This window comes from Microcaecilia unicolor, chromosome 1, assembly GCF_901765095.1.
Source record: "Microcaecilia unicolor chromosome 1, aMicUni1.1, whole genome shotgun sequence".
Taxonomy (NCBI): domain Eukaryota; kingdom Metazoa; phylum Chordata; class Amphibia; order Gymnophiona; family Siphonopidae; genus Microcaecilia; species Microcaecilia unicolor.
The window spans coordinates 2679060-2703740 of NC_044031.1; the positions used below are offsets into that span (position 1 = coordinate 2679060).

The window sequence follows — 24681 nt, forward strand, 5'->3', positions numbered from 1 at the left end:
CTGAGGTTTTTGCAACTACATTCAAAGCGATTTACCTCATGAAAGGCTACAGAGGAAATTGGAGGGTCATGGGATAGGAGGAAATGTCCTATTGTGGATTAAAAACTGGTTGAAGGATAGGAAACAGAGAGTGGGGTTAAATGGGCAGTATTCACAATGGAGAAGGGTAGTTAGTGGGGTTCCTCAGGGGTCTGTGCTAGGACCGCTGCTTTTTAATATATTTATAAATGATTTAGAGATGGGAGTAACTAGCGAGGTAATTAAATTTGCTGATGACACAAAGTTATTCAAAGTCGTTAAATCGCGACAGGATTGTGAAAAATTACAAGAAGACCTTACGAGACTGGGAGACTGGGCGGCTAAATGGCAGATGATGTTTAATGTGAGCAAGTGCAAGGTGATGCATGTGGGAAAAAAGAACCCGAATTATAGCTACGTCATGCAAGGTTCCATGTTAGGAGTTACGGACCAAGAAAGGGATCTGGGTGTCGTCGTCGATAACACACTGAAACCTTCTGCTCAGTGTGCTGCTGCGGCTAAGAAAGCAAATAGAATGTTGGGTATTATTAGGAAAGGTATGGAAAACAGGTGTGAGGATGTTATAATGCCATTGTATCGCTCCATGGTGCGACCGCACCTTGAGTATTGTGTTCAATTCTGGTCGCCGCATCTCAAGAAAGATATAGTAGAATTGGAAAAGGTGCAGCGAAGGGCAACTAAAATGATAGCGGGGATGGGACGACTTCCCTATGAAGAAAGATTAAGGAGGCTAGGGCTATTCAGCTAGGAGAAGAGATGGCTGAGGGGAGACATGATAGAGGTATATAAAATAATGAGTGGAGTGGAACAGGTGGATGTGAAGCGTCTGTTCACGCTTTCCAAAAATACTAGGACTAGGGGGCATGCAATGAAACTACAGTGTAGTAAATTTAAAACAAATCGGAGAAAATTTTTCTTCACCCAACGTGTAATTAAACTCTGGAATTCGTTGCCGGAGAAAGTGGTGAAGGCGGTTAGCTTAGCAGAGTTTAAAAAGGGGTTGGACGGTTTCCTAAAGGACAAGTCCATAAACCGCTACTAAACGGACTTGGGAAAATCCAAAATTCCAGGAATAACATGTATAGAATGTTTGTACGTTTGGGAAGCTTGCCAGGTGCCCTTGGCCTGGATTGGCCGCTGTCGTGGACAGGATGCTGGGCTCGATGGACCCTTGGTCTTTTCCCAGTATGGCATTACTTATGTACTTATGTACTTATTTTGTACTAGGGGCAATGGAGGGTTAAGAGACTTGCCCAGAGTCACAAGGAGCTGCAGTGGGAATCGAACTCAGGGGGGAAAGGGAGATGGGACTTGATATACGGCCTTTCTGAGGTTTTTGCAATATTGTGATGTCATAAGGGAAAGGGAAATGGAACTTGATATACCGCCTTTATGAGGTTTTTGCAACTACATTCAAAGCGGTTTACATATATTCAGGTACTTATTTGTACCTGGGGCAATGGAGGGTTAAGTGAGTTGCCCAGAGTCACAAGGAGCTGCAGTGGGAATCAAACTCAGTTCCCCAGGATCAAAGTCCACCGCACTAACCACTAGGCTACTCCTCCATGAGAGGAAAGCCAGAGTAGACGATGTTACAGTAGTCTAACCTGGAAGCTCCAAGAGCATAGAGAAGAGTTGAACGGGAGTTGTCATCAAGGATGGAGAAAGTGAAAGCTTTGTATCCTGGGCGATGTGTAGCCAATATGAATACTTTTCCTTCCTGTCATTTTGGAATTGTAGTGGTCGCTTTACTCAGATTTGATATAGGATTTGCACAGTAGGGTCTCTGAGTGATGGGACTCTTTAAGCACATTGTTCTCACTCTCTAAGTTATGTACGTCAATTCATCAGCTTTCGTCCGTGAGAGGCTCATTTTTTTTTTATAAACACGTTTTAGAAGGAGCTGATATCACTAACTGCATTTTCCATTGCTTTGCAGATTTGGAGAGGTTTCACACAACGAAGGAAGACCAAGCAAGAGAGGGAAAATGAGATGGTGTTTATTGGGATGGTAAGTATTCTCTTTTTAAATGTATTTATTTTACATTTAGCTCATGCCTTCTCATCGGGTACCTTAATTAATTAAATTTAATTTAACGTTGGCATTTATAATCCACTTAACCTTGAAGTTCAAGGGAGAGAACAATCCAAGTTAAAAGAACATCGCTATACATTAAAAAGTTCTAACATCTAGTGTGTGTATAGTGTTGAACAGTTATCCCTGACATTTTGACATAAGCCTCAGGCTGATTAGATATAATTTAACTCTGTGTTGATCCCATAAAACCGATGGGCTCTATTCTCAGTCTTTCTATTTTCCTATCTCTTCATGTTTGTACCCTGGAGTCTGTATTACCAATGTTATGAAACTTGTTTATTGGGGTCTATTGGTTGTCCGTAATATTTTTGAAATAGCTAGGACTTCAGTTGACGATGGAAGCTCATATAGTCTGATATTAGTTTGATCTGTAATGGTAGAGAATTCCGTAGCTCTGCCCCCCTTCTCAGTAGCGTGGCAGGTTTGGTTGTTAGGGAGGATCAATCTGAGAGCTCTCCTGGCTTGATAAACTTGCACAAACCTTTTTATTTATAGCATTTGTATCCCACATTTTCCTACCAATTTGCAGGCTCAATGTGGCTTACATTTGCCGTAGTGGCGATTGCCATTTCCGGTAACAGAATTACATTCAGTATTGCATTAAGGTGCGTACATACATGATAGAGAAGATACGTTATGGTATTTCACATAGGTTCCAGAGTAATAGTTTAGCTTTGTAACCTTTGTTAGGTCATCAATTATATAAAAATAATTTTCGGCATAAGTATTAAAGTGGTATTGCTTGTTCGTTGATAGTAATGAAGTTGGTCAGTCAAGTGATAAGAGTTTGGTTCTGTCTGGTTCACGATCATTCTTATTATTTTAATAGTTAGGATGGTTATTTATGGTATGCCTTCTTGAACAGGTCAGTTTTCAGTAGTCTTCGGAAGATAGTTAGGTCTTGCGTTTTTATGGCCTTCGGCATTGCGTTCCATAGTTGCGTGCAAATGTAGGAGAAGCTGGTTGCGTATGTGGATTTGTATTTTAGTCCTTTACAGTTGGGGTAGTGTAGATTGAGGAATGTGCGTGCTGATCTTTTTGCGTTCCTAGATCGAGACCTTTAAATATTACATTCAGATATAGGTGGTATTCTCCTGTCCCCAGGGCTCTTACTAGCTAATTTGTGTTAATGATTTAGTGCATTTTAATCCACGTTAAGAGCATAGTCTGTGAACAAGCTCCCTGGGAATAATTGGGCTTGTGTTATTTAATGTGGATTAAATTGTATTAACACATGTTAACATGTTTATGCAAATCAGTAAAGACAGTCCAGGTTGGTCTGGGCTTCTGTTCTCTAACCCTGTGACAGGGGACTGGGTGCTGAGCACATTGATTTGTTTCCTCTGCTATGGCCTGATGCTGTCAGTCTCAGGAAGTGACTGCACCCCGCTGCAGGACACTGTAGGGAGTAGAAAAGAGACAGCCTGCCGTAACGAGACCAAGCAGGACGGGCTGCAATGAGAAAATGCAAAAATGAAAACGTTAACAGAGATTTTAACAGTGAATGGATCATGTCTCCAAACTCTTTCTCTCTGCAACAGCAATGATAGGCAAGTTGCAGCTACAGCATTGGCTGCCAGTGCCACTCCAATCTCAATTAACTCTCAGTCCTTGGCAGTGGAGTGAGGAAAGCTGAAAATGTCTGCTACAGATCAAAGTGTACATAAGAGGGGGCGTTTTCCCCAGTGAAACCGGTTGCAGGTACAATTTCATGCAAATCAACACATTTCAATTGACAATACAAGGTTAGCACTCTATTTTCTGACCTCACCCTGAAATGCTGACTGAAACTCCAGGTGTTGTGGGACCCTGTGTACATTTAAAACAGCTTTTCAGCAGGCAGTTTCCCAGGTGAGCCACAATTTACCTTAAACATGGCTTTGAAATTTGCTTCTTTCTCATTAGGATACAGCACTTGCTAAACAAATTAACATGTATGCTAATAATCTCAACCACTGCTTCAGGATGCAGCTGGTCCTGAAATCAATCAGAGAGGAAACTGTTATACCTCCATTCCTTACTGGAATGTGGGACTAGAGCGAGGGGTCTGAGGGGTAATGTTGCTGGGGCTGCGAGATGATACCGAACCACAGTTCTGCCTCCCTTGTTGTTAGTATAACTTACATACCACTACTACTACTACTACTACTACTACTATTTAGCATTTCTATAGCGCTACAAGGCATACGCAGCGCTGCACAAACATAGAAGAAAGACAGTCCCTGCTCAAAGAGCTTACAATCTAATAGACAAAAAATAAAAAATAAGCAAATCAATTAATGTGAACGGGAAGGAAGAGAGGAGGGTAGGTGGAGGCGAGTGGTTACAAGTGGTTACGAGTCAAAGGCAATGTTAAAGAGGTGGGCTTTCAGTCTAGATTTAAAGGTGGCCAAGGATGGGGCAAGACGTAGGGGCTCAGGAAGTTTATTCCAGGCGTAGGGTGCAGCGAGACAGAAGGCGCGAAGTCTGGAGTTGGCAGTAGTGGAGAAGGGAACAGATAAGAAGGATTTATCCATGGAGCGGAGTGCACGGGAAGGGGTGTAGGGAAGGACAAGTGTGGAGAGATACTGGGGAGGAGCAGAGTGAATACATTTATAGGTTAGTAGAAGAAGTTTGAACAGGATGCGAAAATGGATAGGGAGCCAGTGAAGGGTCTTGAGGAGAGGGGTAGTATGAGTAAAGCGACCCTGGCGGAAGATGAGACGGGCAGCAGAGTTTTGAACCGACTGGAGAGGGGAGAGGTGACTAAGTGGGAGGCCAGCAAGAAGCAGATTGCAGTAGTCTAAACGAGAGGTGACAAGGGTATGGATGAGCGTTTTGGTAGAGTGCTCGGAAAGAAAGGGGCGGATTTTACGGATGTTGTAAAGAAAGAAATGACAGGTCTTGGCAATCTGCTGGATATGAGCAGAGAAGGAGAGAGAAGAGTCAAAGATGACCCCAAGGTTTCGAGCTGAGGAGACAGGGAGAATGAGAGAGCCATCAACAGAAATAGAAAACGGGGGGAGCGGGGAGGTGGGTTTGGGGGGGAAAATGAGAAGCTCGGTTTTGGTCATATTTAATTTCAGGTGGCGTTGAGACATCCAGGCAGCAATGTCAGACAAGCACGCTGAAACTTTGGTTTGGATGCAAGGTGAGATATCAAGGGTAGAAAGGTAGATTTGGGAGTCATCAGCATAGAGATGGTAGGAAAAGCCATGGGATGAGATTAATGAACCAAGGGAAGAAGTGTAGATAGAAAAGAGGAGGGGACCAAGAACAGAACCCTGAGGTACGCCGACAGGCAGAGGGATAGAAGTAGAAGAGGATCCACCAGAGTGAACACTAAAGGTGCGGAGGGAGAGGTAGGAAGAGAACCAGGAAAGGACAGAGCCCTGGAATCCAAGTGAGGACAGGGTATCGAGAAGTATGCTGTGATCGACAGTGTCAAATCAAACGTGACAGGTGGCCACACCCACTTCCGATCACATCTGCCAATCAGAATTGAGGATATACCCAAGTCACACCCACTCTCCGCCCAAACCAACCTGCTCTCACCCCTCTTGATGATGTCATCAGATGTGATATTATAGCCCCACCCAAACTACTACTACTTTCTATAGTGCTGTACACTGAACATGTAAGCGACAGTCCCTGCTTGATAGAGCTTACAATCTAATCAGGATAGATAAACAGGACAAATAAGGGATAAGGGAATCAGTTATGAGGGGAATGATAAAACAAAATAAGTGAACAGGAGTTAGGAGTTAAAGGCAGCAACCTCAAAAAGGTGGGCTTTTAGCCTAGGTTTGAAGACGGCCAGAGATGGAGCTTGACGTACCGGCTCAGGAAGTCTATTCCAGGCATATGGTGCAGTAAGATAAAAGGAACGGAGTCTGGAGTTAGCAGTGGAGGAGAAGGGTGCAGATAAGAGAGATTTACCCAATGAACGGAGTTCCCGGGGAGGAGTGTAGGGAGAGATGAGGGTGGAGAGGTACTGAGAAGCTGCAGAGTGAATGCACTTATAGGTCAATAAGAGGAGTTTGAACTGTATGCGGAAATGGATAGGTAGCCAGTGAAATGACTTGAGGAGAGGGCTAATATGAGCATGACGACACTGGCGGAATATTAGTCTTGCAGCAGAATTTTGAACAGATTGAAGAGGAGAGAGATGGCTAAGTGGGAGACCTGTGAGAAGCAAGTTGCAATAGTCTAAGCGAGAGGTGATAAGAGTATGGATGAGGGTTCTGGTAGTGTGCTCAAAAAGGAAAGGGCAAATTTTGGTGATATTATAGAGAAAGAAACGACAGGTTTTAGCAGTCTGCTGAATATGTGCAGAGAAAGAGAGAGATGGAGTGGAGTGGAGGAGTGGCCTAGTGGTTAGAGTGGTGGACTTTGGTCCTGAGGAACTGGGTTCGATTCCCACTGCAGGCACAGGCAGCTCCTTATGTCTCTGGGCAAGTCACTTAACCCTCCATTGCCCCAGGTACAAATAAGTAACTAAGCTGCATTGAGCCTGCCATGAGTGGGAAAGCGCGGGGTACAAAAAAAATGAGTCACAGGTAACCCCAAGGTTATGAGCTGATGAGACAGGGAGGATGAGAGTGTTATCCACAGAAATAGAGAATGGGGGAGGAGGAGAGGTTGGTTTAGGGGGAAAGATAAGAAGCTCAGTCTTGGCCATGTTTAGTTTCAGATGGTGGTGAGATATCCAAAGAGCAATGTTAGACAGACAGGCTGATATCTTGGGTCTGGATTCCTGCTGAAATTTCTGGTGTGGAGAGGTAGATCTGAGAGTCATCTGCATCAAGATGATACTGAAAACCATGGGAGGAGATCAGAGCACCAAGGCAATAAGTATATGTGACCCCCCCCCCCCCCCCCAATGAAAATGCTCATGCCTGAAGGGTGACAGAAAGGATTTTCAGGGTGGTCACTAAGGAGACAGAGCTGCTACTGACAGTCTGAATCAGGGAATCAGAGTAAAATCCAGCCCTAGGGAGCAGGACATAGAAATCAGTAAATAGGTTGATTGGAGAAAATTCTGTTCTTTGGTAGCTCACTCCTGCCAAGACCTATAGCACTGAGGTCCTAGGTACAAAGACAGATGTAGTTTGCAAGTGCAGAAAGCAGGAGCATTCCCGATTTGGAGGAGTGGCCTAGTGGTTAGGGTGGTTGACTTTGGTCCTGGGGAACTGAGGAACTGAGTTTGATTCCCGGCACAGGCAGCTCCTTGTGACTCTGGGCAAGTCACTTAACCCTCCATTGCCTGCTGCATTGAGCCTGCCATGAGTGGGAAAGTGTGGGGTACAAATGTAACAAAAAATAAATCTGTGGGGATAACCTCCTTGGATGGGAGAAGTGGGAGCAGGAAGCTTCACTTCTGGCAGGTCTTGCATTGCATGAGCGAATGACCCTGTTCCGGGATGGGACAAAGGTTCTGAAGAAATCATGGATGAGTGATCAACAACTAAAGGGGTCATGTTGGCAGAGAGAACTGTGAGACAGTGTGTGTTTTAGTGTGATCTACCCCAGGTGGATTTTGGAGCAGAGCCGGAGCTGTGTGTGTGAGCTGCCTGGGTGGGTTACATATAGATGGAGAAAAGAAGATGGGACTCTGTCTTGAGACTAGTCTGAAACAGGAAGTGCCATGGGGCATCCACTACTCGCTGCCATCTTAAAAAAGGGACGGGGCCTGGGCAGACGTATGTTGTCACTTCCTGTGGTGTTATTGAAAGGGGTGTGGTTTTGGATTGAGACTCTGCAAAAGGGGTAGGGTTCATGGTGAGGTTATGCAAATAAGGTGGGACTAGGGGGCAGGGTTAAGCAAAACAGGTGGGGCATGGGTGGGGCTATGATGTCACATGCAGTGATTTCATCAAGAGGGGTGGGGAGTAGGCATGGCTTGGGCGGATCTTCAGTTCTTGATTGGTTGACTCAACCTGAAGTGGGCATGGCCATCTGTCAAAAATATGCAAATTAGCTCTGACAAATGGTTTGTAAGTTATTCTACTGTTTAATTTATTTTGTAATCCTTGAGCAATCCTCATTCAGGACTTTGGTGTACATGCCTTCTATTATGCTGATGATATCATGATGGTAAAATCTGGAGAGAGAGAATCAGTAGGAAAAACTAAGTTAAATCATGCCCTGTCTTCAATCTATCATTGATAAGTACATAAGTAGTGCCATACTGAGAAAGACCAAAGGTCCATCTAGCCCAGCATCCTGTCACCGACAGTGGCCAATCCAGGTCAAGGGCACCTGGCACGCTCCCCAAACGTAAAAACATTCCAGACAAGTTATACCTAAAAATGCGGAATTTTTCCAAGTCCATTTAATAGCGGTCTATGGACTTGTCCTTTAGGAATCTATCTAACCCCTTTTTAAACTCCGTCAAGCTAACCGCCCGTACCACGTTCTCCGGCAACGAATTCCAGAGTCTAATTACACATTGGGTGAAGAAAAATTTTCTCCGATTCGTTTTAAATTTACCACACTGTAGCTTCAACTCATGCCCTCTAGTCCTAGTATTTTTGGATAGCGTGAACAGTCGCTTCAGATCAGAGGAGAATTATCTTATGCTTAGTCACACTGAGACGGTAGCTACCTGGATTACAGGTAAGTCTATGGCACCTTCGTGTGCACCATAGATTAACGATTGGTCAGTCAGCCTAGTTTCCTCTCAAAAATGTCTTGGCATTATTCTAGACCAAGACTTATCTTTCAACGAGGAGATCCAATCTCTGGCAAAGGCTGCCTTTTATTACCTTCGTAATTTTTGTATCATCCAGTCATTTTTGGATAAACCATCCCAGGAAACATTTCTTTATGCCTTTATCATTTCTAGATTGGACTACTGCAATTCTGTGTATTCTGGTCTTGCATTGACTTCAGTATGCTGTTTGCAGACTGTTCAGAATACAACTCTCCGAGTTCTCACCCGTTCTAAGCATTCTGAACATAGAACGTTGCTTTTTCTTCTTCCTCACTGGCTTCCTGTAGCCTTTCGTATTCAGTTTAAGATTCTGATCCTCATGTTTAAAGCTCTTCACACTTGGCATCGCTTATCACACCGTTACTCCTGGCGGATTCTGAGCAACACAGAATTTGCACAGATCTCCCCTGCTGCGCAGGATTTATCTTTTTCACGCAGAATCTGCAGTGCTCGGGGAATTTTGTTTTTTTAAATCACATGGTACTGCTGCAGTAGTACTGCAGGAACGGGGTCTGCAATTAGTTTTATCCTATGGTAATGGGGATGAAAGGAAGGCAGGCTGGCTGGCCACCCTGCTCCTGAGCCTCAGAGGCCCTCCCCAGACCTTCCTCAATGCACCCTGGTGGTCTGCTGCCACCGCTCTGGCCAAGCCATTTTGGAGAAATGGGAGCACCGTCCAGAGTAGTGGCAGCAGGCAGAAAAGAATAGGGTTCTTTCCTGCCCCAAAGAGGTACTCCAGATGTGCATCTCTGCAGCTCCTCCTCCTATCACGCTGGACCAGTGAGGATGGGGGCGGGGGGATCTGGAAAAATATAGATCAAGATGGAGTGTGTGTGCAGGGAGGAACTGGAAAAAGATGTATGGAGTGTGGTGCGGGGGCTGGAAAACATATGGATGGTACCTGTGTACAGGGAGGGGATGCAGGGCCACCGAGAGACTGGGCCAGGCCCGGGGCAAAGCTGCCCCCGGGGCCCCGCCTCCACCCCCTGAGGTCGCCGCTCCTCCTCCCTCCACCCGCCCCCCCCCCCCGTTCGCCACCAGGCCGGGCCCCCTGCATTGCAATCACAGCTCCTCTCACCCCCGTGTGAAAGCGGTGCAGGCAGCAGGGCAGCAGATCGCTTTCTTTCGTGCCTCCTTCCCTCCCTGTGTCCCGCCCTCGCGGAAGTTACGTCAGATGAGGGCGGGACACAGGGAGGGAAGGAGGCCCGAAGGGAGGCAATCTTCTGCCCTGCTGCCTGCACCGCTTTCACACGGAGTTGAGAGGTGCTGTGATTTCATGCAGGGGGCCCGGCACGGTGGCAGGTGGTCGACGACAGAGGGTGGGTGAGACTGCGGCACCGGGCCCCCCTTGGAGGTCCAGGCCTGGGGAATTTTGTCCCCCCTGCCCCCCCCTCTCGGTGGCCCTGAGGGGATGCTGTAAAAAGGTGAGTAAAGTGTGCACCTGTCACAAAAATTTGTCTCCTCCTTCTCTACCTCCTTGAAAAAACTGTAGACACATGCTTTGGTACATCACTGTCAGCCCACCTATCTCTTCCAGTCCAGCCAATCCCTTTCATACCGTTCACACTGTCCCCCTCCCAGCCACCTGCGCCAACTCTATGAGTGCATGTGAACCCCGATTCTCTTTGATGCACCTTTCTAAATTTCCTTCTGCTAGAAGAAAATCACTAAGTAAGAGAACCTTGAAGTCTCTTTGTTTTCTCTAGCATAATTTAATGAAAATACTGGATTGTACTGACATTCTGCATAATTGTTCAAATTACGACAAATAAACTTGTAGAATTTGCAACATTTTGTGGAGCATTTTGAATGCTTCGGCTTAGAATTCCGAGAAAGGTCCACCGAAGTGGGTGAACACAAAAATCCCACGGGAAAATACCAAGCAAGAAGGAAAGTGGGTCAGTGGCTAAAGAGACCAGGACAGCTGGCTTCAATTCACAATGGCTTATTGTAGACTAGACACAGATCTGTGTTTCGGCCACAGTGTGTGGAACACACAGTTAGCTAGACGATGAGCTGTCACACACTTTCAGCAATCTCTGTTTGTCACTACCAAAGGTCTTTTTAAAGACCACCAGTGTTAATTCCTTCCCGGAGCTTTATTTGATTACGCAATTTACGAAGACTCCTGAGGCAGCTGCTTAGAAGTTGACGGGGATAATGTGCATCCTTTATCCTGCTCTCTCATTAAGCACACCTGGCTTACTTTAAGCATTGTAGAAATCTCTCTCCTGGTATCCTTCAAGGGTAGTCTACGCTGAACCATGTGCTCCTGGGTGACTGTCAGCTTTCCCCTCGTTCTTGTTTAAAAGCTGCTGTTTCTCCTTTTTAAAAGTTAGTGCCTACAGCCTGGTTCCATCCCGATTAAGGTGGAGCCCATCCTTTTGGAACAGTCTTCCCCTTTCCCAGAATGTCACCCAGTTCCTAACAACTCTAAATCCCTCATCCCAGCACCATCGTTTCAACCATGCATTGAGACTTCGGAGGTCTGCCTGCATTTTGGGTCCTGTGTGTGGAACAGGGAACATCTCTGAAAATGTGACCCTGGAGGATCTGGACTTCAGCTTTCTACCTAAGAGTCTAAATTTGGCTTCCAGAATCTTGCTTCCACATTTTCCTATTTCATTGGTACTCACGTGTACCAAGACAGCTGGCTCCTCCCCAGCACTGTCTAAGATCCTGTCTAGGTGATGCATGAGGTCCAACACCTTTGCAGCAGGCAGGCAGGCAAGTCACCAGGCGATCCTCACGTCCAGGGAAATGGGACGATATGCTGCCCTTCTGCATTTTTATTGCAGGTATAAACTTGTACAGCGCTGCGTAACCCTGGCAGCACTATAGAAATGCTAAGTAGTAGTAGTAGTAGTAGGTATATGCAGGTACTTATTTGTACCTGGGGCAATGGAGGGTTAAATGACTTGTGCAGAGTCACAAGGAACTGCAGTGGGAATTGAACCCAGTTCCCAGGATCAAGGTCCGCTGCACTAACCACTAGGCTACTCCTCCACTAGCAGCATTCCATGTAGACTCTCAAATAGTAGCAACTGAACCTCAAAGAATAGCAACATTCCCTGTACAATCTCAAATAGTAGCAACAGAATCTCAAATAGTAGCAACATTCCATGTAGAATCTCAAATAGTAGCAACAGAATCTCAAATAGTAGCAACATTCTATATAGGATCTCAAATAGTAGCAACAGAAACTCAAAGAATAGCAACATTCCCTGTAGGATCTCAAATAGTAGCAACAGAACCTCAAAGAATAGCAACATTCCCTGTAGGATCTCAAATAGTAGCAACAGAACCTCAAAGAATAGCAACATTCCCTGTAGAATCTCAAATAGTAGCAACAGAACCTCAAATAATAGCAACATTCCATATAGGATCTCAAATAGTAGCAACAGAAACTCAAAGAATAGCAACATTCCCTGTAGGATCTCAAATAGTAGCAACAGAACCTCAAAGAATAGCAACATTCCCTGTAGAATCTCAAATAGTAGCAACAGAACCTCAAATAATAGCAACATTCCATATAGGATCTCAAATAGTAGCAACATTCCATATAGGATCTCAAATAGTAGCAACACAATCTCAAATAATAGCAACATTCCCTGTAGAATATCAAATAGTAGCAACAGAATCTCAAATAGTAGCAACAGAATCTCAAATAGTAGCAACATTCCATGCAGAATCTCAAATAGTAGCAACAGAATCTCAAATAATAGCAACATTCCCTATAGGATCTCAAATAGTAGCAACATTCCAAGTAGAATCTCAAATAGTAGCAACAGAATCTCAAATAATAGCAATATTCCCTATATGATCTCAAATAGTAGCAACAACCCAAGTAGAATCTCAAATAGTAGCAACATTCCATGCAGAATCTCAAATAGGGAAAGGGAAATGGGACTTTATATGCTGTCTTTCTGTGGTTTTTGCATCTATGTTCAAAGTGATTTATATAGTATGTACAGTGCCTGGTACTACTACTACTACTACTTAACATTTCTAAAGCGCTGCCAGGGTTATGAAGCGCTGTACAATTTTAACACAGAAGGACAATCCCTGCTCAAAGAGCTTACAATCTAATGGACAAGTGTAGAGTCAGTCAAGTAGGAGTAGTCAATTTGGGGCATTCACGATTACATGAAAGGTACAAAGGTATAAAGGTTAGGTGCCGAAAGCAATATTGAAGAGGTGGGTTTTGAGCAATGATTTGAAGATGGGTAAGGAGGGGGCGTGGCGCAGGGGTTCAGGAAGTTTATTCCATGCGTAAGGTGATGCGAGGCAGAATGGGCGGAGCCTGGAATTGGCAGTGGTGGAGAAGGGTGTTGAGAGGAGGGATTTGTCCTGTGAGCGGAGGTTAAGGGCGGGAACATAAGGGGAGATGAGGCTAGAGAGGTAATGAGTTGCTGCAGACTGAGTGCATTTGTAGGTAAGAAGGAGAAGCTTGAACTGTATGCGGTATCTGATCGGAAGCCAGTGAAGTGACTTGAGGAGAGGGGTGATATGAGTATATCGGTTCAAGCGGAATATAAGGCATGCAGCGGAGTTCTGAATTGATTGAAGGGGGGATAGATGGTTAAGAGGGAGGCCAGTGAGGAGTAGGTTGCAATAGTCTAGGTGATGAGAGCGTGGATGAGAGTTCGGGTGGTGTGCTCAGAGAGGAAAGGGCGAATCTTGCTGATATTAAAGAGGAAGAAGCGACAGGTCTTGGCTGTTTGTTGGATATGTGCAGAGAAGGAGAGGGAAGAGTCGAAGATCGGGTGGATGTGAAGCGACTGTTCACGCTATCCAAAAATACTAGGACTAGAGGGCATGAGTTGAAGCTACAGTGTGGTAAATTTAAAACGAATCGGAGAAAATTTTTCTTCACCCAACGTGTAATTAGACTCTGGAATTCGTTGCCGGAGAACGTGGTACGGGCGGTTAGCTTGACGGAGTTTAAAAAGGGGTTAGATAGATTCTTAAAGGACAAGTCCATAGACCGCTATTAAATGGACTTGGAAAAATTCCGCATTTTTAGGTATAACTTGTCTGGAATGTTTTTACGTTTGGGGAGCGTGCCAGGTGCCCTTGACCTGGATTGGCCACTGTCGGTGACAGGATGCTGGGCTAGATGGACCTTTGGTCTTTCCCAGTATGGCACTACTTATGTACTTATGTACTTATGACTCCGAGGTTGCGGGCAGATGAGACGGGGAGGATGAAGGTGTTATCAACTGAGATGGAGAACGGAGGAGGAGGAGAAGTGGGTTTTGGTGGAAAGACGATAAGCTCGGTCTTGGCCATGTTTCTGTCTGTTTGCATTTCTTTTTCAGTGGAAGAGTTTACCCTTCCTGCTCTTTATTTAAAAGTTTTAATCCTGCAACACTTTTAGCCTGATCATTGGCAGCCTTCATGGGCAGCTCGTCTTCACCCATTTCCTGTCTACATTTTCAGTACAGTCGTGAATATCCGACATAAACGGGCCCAACTCGTTGTTGGATAATACGCAAAATGGTAATCCCTTAAAAAAGGCTTGGAAATCATACTTTAAACATAAAGAACAGACATAGGGTATCCTTAATTAAAAAGATTTTTTATTAACACTAATCAGCAATGAACGATGATGTCACCTGCGGGGTGGGGGTGGGGGGTCTGTTGGATGGTCGGATTAGTGAAGGTTGGATAATCGAGACTGTATTGTATTCTTTTCTCTTTGAGTGGAGGAGTAGCCTAGTGGTTAGTGCAGTGGACTTTGATCCTGGGGAACTGAGTTCGATTCCCACTGCAGCTCCTTGTGACCCTGGGCAAGTCACTTAACCCTCCATTGCCCCTGGTCCAAAATAAGTTCCTGAATATATGTAAACCACGATGAATGTAGTTGCAAAAACACTACAGAAAGGTGGTATATCAAGTCCCCTTTCCCTTTCCCCCTTTCCCTTATGACATCACAATATCAGAAGTGAGCCAAGTATCGGGCAATCAAGCCATTGTGACATCACTGATGAGGTTGGCTCTTATTGGTGGAATGAGTGGAGGAGTAGCCTAGTGGTTAGTGCAGTGGACTTTGATCCTGAGGAACTGAGTTCGATTCCCACTACAGCTCCTTGTGACTCTGGGCAAGTCACTTAACCCTCCATTGCCCCTGGTACAAAATAAGTACCTAAATATATGTAAACCGCTTTGAATGTAGTTGCAAAAACCTCAGAAAGGCGGTATGTCAAGTTCCAGTTCCCTTTCTTCTCTAGCAGGTCTCCTAAAAGCTGCTGAACTGTTGCACTGGAAAGCACTAAACTCTCTGATTCATTCACGCAGAGGAGATTGTATTCCCTGATGATCTGCGGGACAGATTTGAGAAGCTGTTTTCCCTGGTTATTGAATTTGCATTGGAGGATTTGTGGCTTGTTCTGGAAAAATCAGAATTTTTATGTTTTCCAGATTCATCCATCAGGTCTCCGGCAGAGTTTAGGTTCTCTTGCAAGGGCAGGGATTGAAATGGCCCGATCAGTGCTCTGCCTCTGCATTTCACTTCTGAGATTCAGACCTGGGGCTGGGGATCTCTCTGGAGGTGCCTTACTCTTAGCTCTGTCTGAGCAGGTTTTATTCCAACTGCGGTTTGCAGTAGTTTGAAGTTAAGAATTAGTCAAATGCTTTTTCAGTCTTACATCTCTCTTTTTGTCTTGCGTGTGTGGCTGCTGCACTATGAGTGGTGTGACGGAGCATCATTAAACCTTGTTCCACATGACAGAGGGAAGGCAGCAGTAACCAAGCTCACAGGGAAATGAGAGTGTGATTGATGATGGAAGTTAGGCAGAAATATGTAAACTCCCTTTTCCAATTCTTGTGATGATGTGCAGGGTGAGCAGGCGATGCATCTGGTTCAGAGAGAACATGTGACCTCTTTGTCTACAATGGAAGCTATCATCCTTAATGTATTCACAATGGATAATTAATTATATAATTAACTTTCTGTCAGGTATCATGCTTTGCAGTTTTTTATAGTCTCGATGCTGGTTTTACTGAAACATGACATGTTGGGTGCTATGCCTGGTTGTACATTGGACATCTATTAACTTTATGGAGCTTCTGTCCTAGGCTGGTTTATTACAGTGGTGGCCGGCTGTGTTCAACCTGGACTCTTGCCTCTCGATTTGTCCTCTATCCCAGCTGTCAGTCAGAGAGTGACTGCCTGCAAGATTTATTTATTTTCTTCAGCAAATGTTATGAATCGTCTCTCCTTCTAGCTGACAACGTGAATTTTTCCACCTCTTAGATAATCCTTTCTGGCTTTCTCTTTTGTCCTCCATATTCTTGGGTACAAAAACATACAAGATTCCCTCTTAGTTCTGTCTGTTTGCCTAAGCTAAACACTATGCTCACTGGTTGCTGGACTCGATGGACCTTGGTCTGACTCAGCATGGCTTGTCTAATGTTCTTATGGACTGGACAGTGTGGGAGACAGGTTGCTGGACTTCATGGACCTTGGTCTGACTCAGCATGGCTTTGTTCTTATGGAGTGGACAGTGTGGGAGACAGGTTGCTGGACTCGATGGGCCTTGGTCTGACTCAGCATGGCTTTTCTAATGTTCTTATAGACTGGACAGTGTGGGAGACAGGTTGCTGGACTTCATGGTCTGACTCAGCATGGCTTTTCTAATGTTCTTATGGAGTGGACAGTGTGGGAGACAGGTTGCTGGACTCGATGGGCCTTGGTCTGACTCAGCATGGCTTTTCTAATGTTCTTATAGACTGGACAGTGTGGGAGATAGGCACCCAAGCATCCTTCTAGCTTTCACAGTCGCCGTTTTTGTTTGGCTACCTGAAGATCATCAGATACAACCACCCACAGGTCCCTGCTCTTCTTCCGTGTACAGAAGTACTTCACCCCATATATTGTACCCCTCCCTTGGGTTTTTGCAGTCCAAATCCAAGACCCTACATTAAATCTTAGCTTTCCGATCCTAGACCATCCTTCACTAGATCCATCCTGTTATCCTATCCATCTTGTTATCCACACCTTCCAGGGTGTCTACCCTGTTTTATATTCTGTTATCAACTAGAAAAAGCTAATCTGGGTGTGACATCATATGTAACCAAGACTTTTTGTTTTCCTATTGTTCGTTAGTTTTTGAGTATTTGCATAATTGTTCTTTCACATTGAAAGTGTAAAGTATGCTGTGTAGATCAGCTAAACAAAATCCCACTTTAAGGCATTTCATACTTTGAGGCAATCATATAAACTGGCTTCTAGTGGAATGCGCCACTTACATGCATCAAAGACGTCATTAATTGACATTGGACCTAACTGCTGGGGACGGACAGATGGGCAGGCAATGAGCTTCTCATTTTCCCCCCCAAACCCACCTCCCCGCTCCCCCCGTTTTCTATTTCTGTTGATGGCTCTCTCATTCTCCCTGTCTCCTCAGCTCGAAACCTTGGGGTCATCTTTGACTCTTCTCTCTCCTTCTCTGCTCATATCCAGCAGACCGCCAAGACCTGTCGTTTCTTTCTTTACAACATCCGTAAAATCCGCCCCTTTCTTTCCGAGCACTCTTACCAAAACCCTCACCAACACCCTTGTCACCTCTCGTTTAGACTACTGCAATCTGCTTCTTGCTGGCCTCCCACTTAGTCACCTCTCCCCTCTCCAGTCGGTTCAAAACTCTGCTGCCCGTCTCATCTTCCGCCAGGGTCGCTTTACTCATACTATCCCTCTCCTCAAGACCCTTCACTGGCTCCCTATCCGTTTTCGCATCCTGTTCAAACTTCTTCTACTAACCTATAAATGTATTCACTCTGCTGCTCCCCAGTATCTCTCCACACTCGTCCTTCCCTACACCCCTTCCCGTGCACTCCGCTCCATGGATAAATCCTTCTTATCTGTTCCCTTCTCCACTACTGCCAACTCCAGACTTCGCGCCTTCTGTCTCGCTGCACCCTACGCCTGGAATAAACTTCCTGAGCCCCTACGTCTTGCCCCATCCTTGGCCACCTTTAAATCTAGACTGAAAGCCCACCTCTTTAACATTGCTTTTGACTCGTAACCACTTGTAACCACTCGCCTCCACCTACCCTCCTCTCTTCCTTCCCGTTCACATTAATTGATTTGATTTGCTTACTTTATTTATTTTTTGTCTATTAGATTGTAAGCTCTTTGAGAAGGGACTGTCTTTCTTCTATGTTTGTGCAGCGCTGCGTACGCCTTGTAGCGCTATAGAAATGCTAAATAGTAGTAGTAGTAGTCTCTTGTAATCAGAGGTGATATTGTGATGTCATAATGCCTCAGGCCACCAATAAGAGCCAACCTCATCAGTGATGTCACAATGGCTTGATTGTCCTATACTTGGCTCACTTTTATTACATATCTCTTTGAGCAGGGACTGTCTTTCTTCTATGTTTGTGCAGCGCTGCGTACGCCTTGTAGCGCTATAGAAATGCTAAATAGTATTAGTTATGCACAAAGTTTGTAGAACACTATAAATTAAACATTAACATGGTGTGAGAGGCTGCTTAACACATGGACAAGCCACTGCCATCTTAACGCTGGTATTGTACAGCAGACGTTTGGTGGGAAGAACACAGCATTGAGGTACCTAAATTGATGGTCTAATTTATAGAATTGTAATTTTTAGACATAAGAACATGAGTGATGAAGCTGGAGTGCAGTAAGTTTAAAAGAAATAAGAGAAAATGTTTCTTTACTCAGCGCGTAATTTGACTCTGGAATTCGTTGCCGGAGAATGTGGTTAAGGCGGTTAGCTTAGCAGAGTTTAAGAAAGGTTTAGACGGCTTCCTGAAGGAAAAGGCCATAGAATGTTATTAAAGGAACACAGGGAAAAATCCACTATTCCTGGGACAAGCAGTACAAAATGCTTTGCTCCGTGGATCTTGTCGGGTGATTGTGACCTGGATTGGCCACTGTCGGAGACAGGGTGCTGGGCTAGATGGACCTTTGGTCTGTCCCAGTGTGGCGATGCTTATGTCTTATGTCTTAAGTGTTGCCATACTGGGACAGACCGAAGAGCCCTAGCTGCTTCAGCCTTTCCTCATAGGGAAGTTGTCCCATCCTCTTTATCATTTTCATTGTCCTTCTCTGTACCTTTTCTAATTCCACTATATCTTTTTTGGATGCGGTGACCAGAATTGCACACAATATTCCAGGAGCGGTCGCACCATGAAGCTATACAAAGGCATTATTACGTCTTCATTTTTGTTTTTCATTCTTTTCTTAGTAATTCCTAACTTTTCTACTTGTTTTCTTAGCTGCTACTGCACATTGAGGCAGAGGGGTTTCAACGTCTCATCAACGACGACAACTAGATCCCTTTCTTGGTCGGTGACTCCTAATGTGGAACCTTGCATGACGTAGCTATAGTTTGGATTCCTCTTTCCCACATGCATCACTTTGCACTTGCTCACATTAAACGTCATCTATCATTTAGACGCCCAGTCTCCCAGTCACGTAAGGTCCCCTTGCAATTTTTCACAATCCTCTTCTTCCGATTTAACAACTTTGTGTCATCAGCTATTCAAAGTTGTTAAATGAGAATAATGTGTGTGTGAAAAACCTTTACAAGTCTTTACACACTCACACGTAAGTAGATGTTTTATTTGCTCTTTTTAGATTAACCCTAGTGTCTCTTCCTTACCTTGTAGATAGAAACGCAGATTGTGAGCCCTCCAGGGATAGAAATAGACCTAATGTACTTGAACGTACACGGGCTTGTAGAAGTATATAAGAAATTAAATTTAAAAGAAAATCTGTCTCAGGCAGGTGAGAGTCTCTGAGATGCTTTGGTTATAGCTCGGGTCCATTCCCTGGGACGTTCACGTTCTACTCCTCTCGTTGGAGTCTGGGGGGGGGGGGCTGCTCCAGGGTGCTCTAAGCTTCACTATGTCCTGCTCTTCCTTTCACCTCCCCTTTGCAGCTACACAGATCTTGGTGTGTAATAGCTAATCCTGTTTCATGTCATTATTAATCTTTGTAACATGTTTATTGAGTACTTAGCTAGATTTAATTTCCTGTTTACTGATGTACAATATTTTAATTTGCTCTATTTATGGATGTAGGCTTGCAACAATCTCTCAGTCTCCAGAAATAGTTACCATGGCTGGAGAGCTGAAAGATACAGGAATCCAAAGGGGGAGACACAGGCAGGCAGAAAGAGAAGAAAGAAAAGAGAGAATGGAGGAGAGCCAGGTTCAGCCATTCATGGTTCAGGTCCACCCAGCAGCAACACCACTCTGCTCTCTCCCCTCTTTCCTCTGTGGTGTCTGGCATCTGCCCTCCTGTCTCTGAGCCCCTTCCTTCTCCCCTCTTTCCTCTGTGGTGTCTGGCATCTGCCCTCATGTCTCTGAGCCCCTTCCTTCTCCCCTCTTTCCTCTGTGGTGTCTGGCATCTGCCCTCCTGTCTCTGAGCCCCTTCCTTCTCCCCTCTTTCCTCTGTGGTGTCTGGCATCTGCCCTCCTGTCTCTGAGCCCCTTCCTTCTCCCCTCTTTCCTCTGTGGTGTCTGGCATCTGCCCTCCTGTCTCTGAGCCCCTTCCTTCTCCCCTCTTTCCTCTGTGGTGTCTGGCATCTGCCCTCCTGTCTCTGAGCCCCTTCCTTCTCCCCTCTTTCCTCTGTGGTGTCTGGCATCTGCCCTCCTGTCTCTGAGCCCCTTCCTTCTCCCCTCTTTCCTCTGTGGTGTCTGGCATCTGCCCTCCTGTCTCTGAGCCCCTTCCTTCTCCCCTCTTTCCTCTGTGGTGTCTGGCATCTGCCCTCCTGTCTCTGAGCCCCTTCCTTCTCCCCTCTTTCCTCTGTGGTGTCTGGCATCTGCCCTCCTGTCTCTGAGCCCCTTCCTTCTCCCCTCTTTCCTCTGTGGTGTCTGGCATCTGCCCTCATGTCTCTGAGCCCCTTCCTTCTCCCCTCTTTCCTCTGTGGTGTCTGGCATCTGCCCTCCTGTCTCTGAGCCCCTTCCTTCTCCCCTCTTTCCTCTGTGGTGTCTGGCATCTGCCCTCATGTCTCTGAGCCCCTTCCTTCTCCAGTGTACCTTGCAGGCGTCTCTGACACGTGCAGTGATTCCATCTGCCTTGTCCCAGCCTCTCTGGCATTGTTGCCTGTTTCCTATCTGGCAGAACATGGCCGATGGAATCCTGCGGGGCCGGCACAAGCAGCAAAAATGAATTGCTGCAGGCATTGAGGACGCTTGAAAGGTATATTTGGGAGGGACAAGGTTCAGAGACAGGAGGACAGATGCTGGGACACTATGGAGGACAGAGACGAGAGATGTTGGATGCAGGATAGGTGAAACATAGTAACATAGTAGATGACGGCAGAAAAAGACCTGCACGGTCCATCCAGTATGCCCAACAAGATAAACTCATATGTGCTACTTTTTGTGTATACCTTACCTTGATTTGTACATGTCTTTTTCAGGGCACAGACCGTATAAGTCTGCCCAGCACTATCCCTGCCTCCCAACCACCAGCCCCGCCTCCCACCACTGGGAAACAAACCTGTAATTTTCTTTTATATCTCTGTATTACTCTATGGTGTGACCACACCTCGAGCATTGCATTCAGTTCTGGTCGCCGTATCTCAAAAAAGATATAGCGGATTTAGAAAAGGTTCAAAGAAGAGCGACCAAAGCTATAAAGGGGATGGAACGTCTCTTGTACAAGGAAAGGCTAAAGAGGTTAGGGCTCTTCAGCTTGGAAAAGAAATGGATGAGAGGAGATAAGACTGAGGTCTACAAAATCCTGAGTGGTTCATCTAGCCCAGTATCCTGCTTCCAACAGTGGCCAATTCAGGTCACAAGTACCTTACAATTGGTAGCATCATTCCATGCTATTAATCCCAGGCCAAGCAGTGGTTTCCCCATGTCCATCTCAATAACAGGCTGTAGACTTTTCCTCCAGTTTCCATAGTGTACAACCCTTTTCCCTATAGTTTTAAACTGAAATTTTCTGTAGAGGTGGAAACTTAACAGCCAAGAGTATAAAAAGGATTGTAGCTAGGCTTAAACTGTCCTAAAAGAAAGATATTTTCTGCTCTTGCCTGCTGGATAGGTAGCACTGCTGCTGACCTAAATTAGGTGTTAATTAAGGTGTGAGGACGTAGAAAATTTGCAAAGGTTACTAAGGGCAATCTGATTTCTGGGTTAGCTTCAAAGGGTTTGTTTGAAACAGTCTCCTTAGAATCCAAACTGAGAGGAAAGGTCCCACTTAACTTTATTTCTGAGAAGTTCTGAGGACATTTCACTGGTAAGTGACATTATTTTGCTCTGTGCTTGGTAACTTAAAGATTGGGTTTAAAAGAGGAATTGTAGGATATTGATTAACACAGTTAAAATTAAAAAAAAAAAAAGAGAAGAAGAAGCAAACTTTATTAGCTATTCTCCATACCCTTTCCCCTTTAGTTTTAAGACTTGAATTTTCTGTCACAGTATTAACAGATAGACTCTAGAACAGTGATGGCGAACCTATGGCACGCGTGCCAGAGAGGGCACGCGCGCCGCCGGTCGCCTCACCCAAAACTTAGCCCTCCCACCCACCCAGCGTCAAGCGTTCCTCCCTCCCTCCCACCCGGCACCGGCCCGCCCCGCCTCCATCCCTCCCTCCGAACCCGAAGAAATTTAAAAGTCTTCCCTGGTTCGAGTAGGCGGCGTCAGCATCAGCAGTAGCAGCGAAAAGCGTGCTGCTGGTTTGTCGCATCTTCAGCCTTCCGTCTCTCAAGCTCTCTGGTCCCGCCCTAACAGGAAATGAGGGTGGGACCAGAGAGCTTGAGAGACGGAAGGCTGAAGACGCGACAAACCAGCAGCACGCTTTTCGCTGCTACTGCTGATGCTGACGCCGCCTACTCGAACCAGGGAAGACTTTTAAATTTCTTGGGGTTCAGAGGAAGGGAGGGATGGCGGGCTGGTGCCGGTGGGAGGGAGGGAGGAGCGCTTGACGCCGGGTGGGTGGGTGCCTTGGTGCACGCTGGATGGGAGGGAGCAAGGCCTGGTGCTTGGGTGGGAGGGTGGGTGGCCTGCCTGCTTGCTGCTGCTGCTTGGGTGGGTGGGAGCCTTGGTGCACGCTGGGTGGGAGGGAGGGAGCGAGGCCTGGTGCTTGGGTGGGAGGGTGGGTGGCCTGCCTGCTTGCTGCTGCTGCTTGGGTGGGTGGGAGGGAGGGAGGCTTGGGTGGCCTGGTGCTTGGGTGGGAGTGCTGGGTGAGTGCATGGCCTGGTGCTTGGGTGAGAGGGAGGCAGGCCTGGTGCTGGGTGGGTGGCCTGGTGCTGGGTGGGAGTGCTGGGTGGGTGCATGGCCTGGTGCTTGGGTGGGTGGGAGAGAGGCCTGCCTGGTGCTTGGGTGGGTGGGAGGCCTGGTGCTTGGGTGGGTGTCCTGGTGCTTGGGTGGGAGTGCTGGGTGGGTGGATGGCCTGGTGCTGGGTGGGTGGGAGGGAGGCAGGCCTGGGTGCTTGGGTGGGAGGCCTGGTGCTTGGGTGGGAGTGCTGGGTGGGTGCATGGCCTGGTGCTGGGTGGGAGGGAGGGAGGCTTGATGCTGGGTGGCCTGGTGCTGGGTGGGAGGGAGGCCTGCCACTGGGAGGGCAGGGGGAGAGGAGGGTGGCTGGACATGGGCGGCTGGAGGGGAGAGGAGGGTGGCTGGAGGGGAGGGCAGGGGGAGAGGAGGGTGGCTGGAGGGGAGGGTGGCTGGACATGGGCGGCTGGAGGAGAGAGGAGGGTGGCTGGACATTTGTGGCTGGAGGGGAGAGGAGGGTTGCTGGACATGGATGGAGGGCAAGAAATGAAGAAGAAAGGAGGAAAGTAAAGAAATAAATGGAAAGGAAGCCCTGGAAACAGAGTTAAGAGAACAGATAGAGAGCAGCAGAATCAGAGACTGAGACCAATATGGATAGAAAAACAAAGTCACCAGACAACAAAGGTAGAAAAAATCATTTTATTTTCATTTTAGTGTTTGGAATATGTCCAATTTGAGAATTTACATCTGCTGTCTTATTTTGCACTGGGTATACTGGAGCTGTAACAACTTACAGAAATGATTTATAATGAAAGAAAATCATGTTATTTTTTTCTCCTATACTAGTAAAATATTTTCAATTATGTTTGTTTATATACGCCAAGGCTGGTGTAAGGGGGTGTGGCTATCATGGGGTGGAGTCATATGTGGTGACCCCGCCCATAATGAGTACCGGCACTTCGCGATGAGTAATTAGATTTTGGGTTGCTGTTTGGGCACTCAGTCTCTGAAAGGTTCGCCATCACTGCTCTAGAAGGAACAGCAGGGCTTAGTTCAGTCCTTATTTCCACCTACCCTCCCCAATTCCCACTCTCCCCTAGCTCAACTCTTGATTTATAATCAATTATTATAATTAGGACAAGCGTTTTCATTAGCATTTTAATTATATTTAATTAGTTTCTGAGAAGCAAACACTAAATAAATTACATATTACACCATATAATCTTAAGGCTCTTTATATTCATCTGATATCCCTAGTACCTTAAAAAGTTTTAATTAAACAACTCTATAATACTAAGATGCAGACATAAGTCTAGCAGCTAGAGGGGTACTATCCAGTCTTTTGCATTGAGTGCCACATGTATGTCTATCTCCCAGTTGGTGAGAGGTTATATGTATGTACTCGATGCAAAGAGCTCCTAGGTCTCAGAGAACGAGTCCGTTCTCTTGAGGTTAGAGTAGGAGACTTGGTGGAGCTGAGGGAGATAGAGAGATACATAGAGGATGCCTACAGGGATGTTGTAGAGAAGTCCCCCCTCCAGTCTGGCAGCCCCTGTGCTGCCTTGGAGGAGGGAGGTCTAAGGAGAGCATAACCCTGGTGCAGCTGGAACTAATCCTTTAGCCAGGACCAGGCCACCAAGGGATGCAAT

At 46.0% G+C, this 24681-nt stretch overlaps 1 protein-coding gene across 1 annotated transcript in view; it reads left to right on the forward strand.

Moving 5' to 3' along the window:
* The first annotated feature begins 1986 nt into the window (after positions 1 to 1986).
* Positions 1987 to 24681, forward strand: part of LOC115460007 (dynein regulatory complex protein 11-like) — a 118182-nt gene continuing 95487 nt past the window's right edge. The window contains exon 1 of the mRNA XM_030189869.1: positions 1987 to 2050. Coding sequence (XP_030045729.1) covers positions 2033 to 2050 — 18 coding nt within the window. The 5' untranslated portion in view covers positions 1987 to 2032. The remainder of the gene's footprint in view (positions 2051 to 24681) is intronic.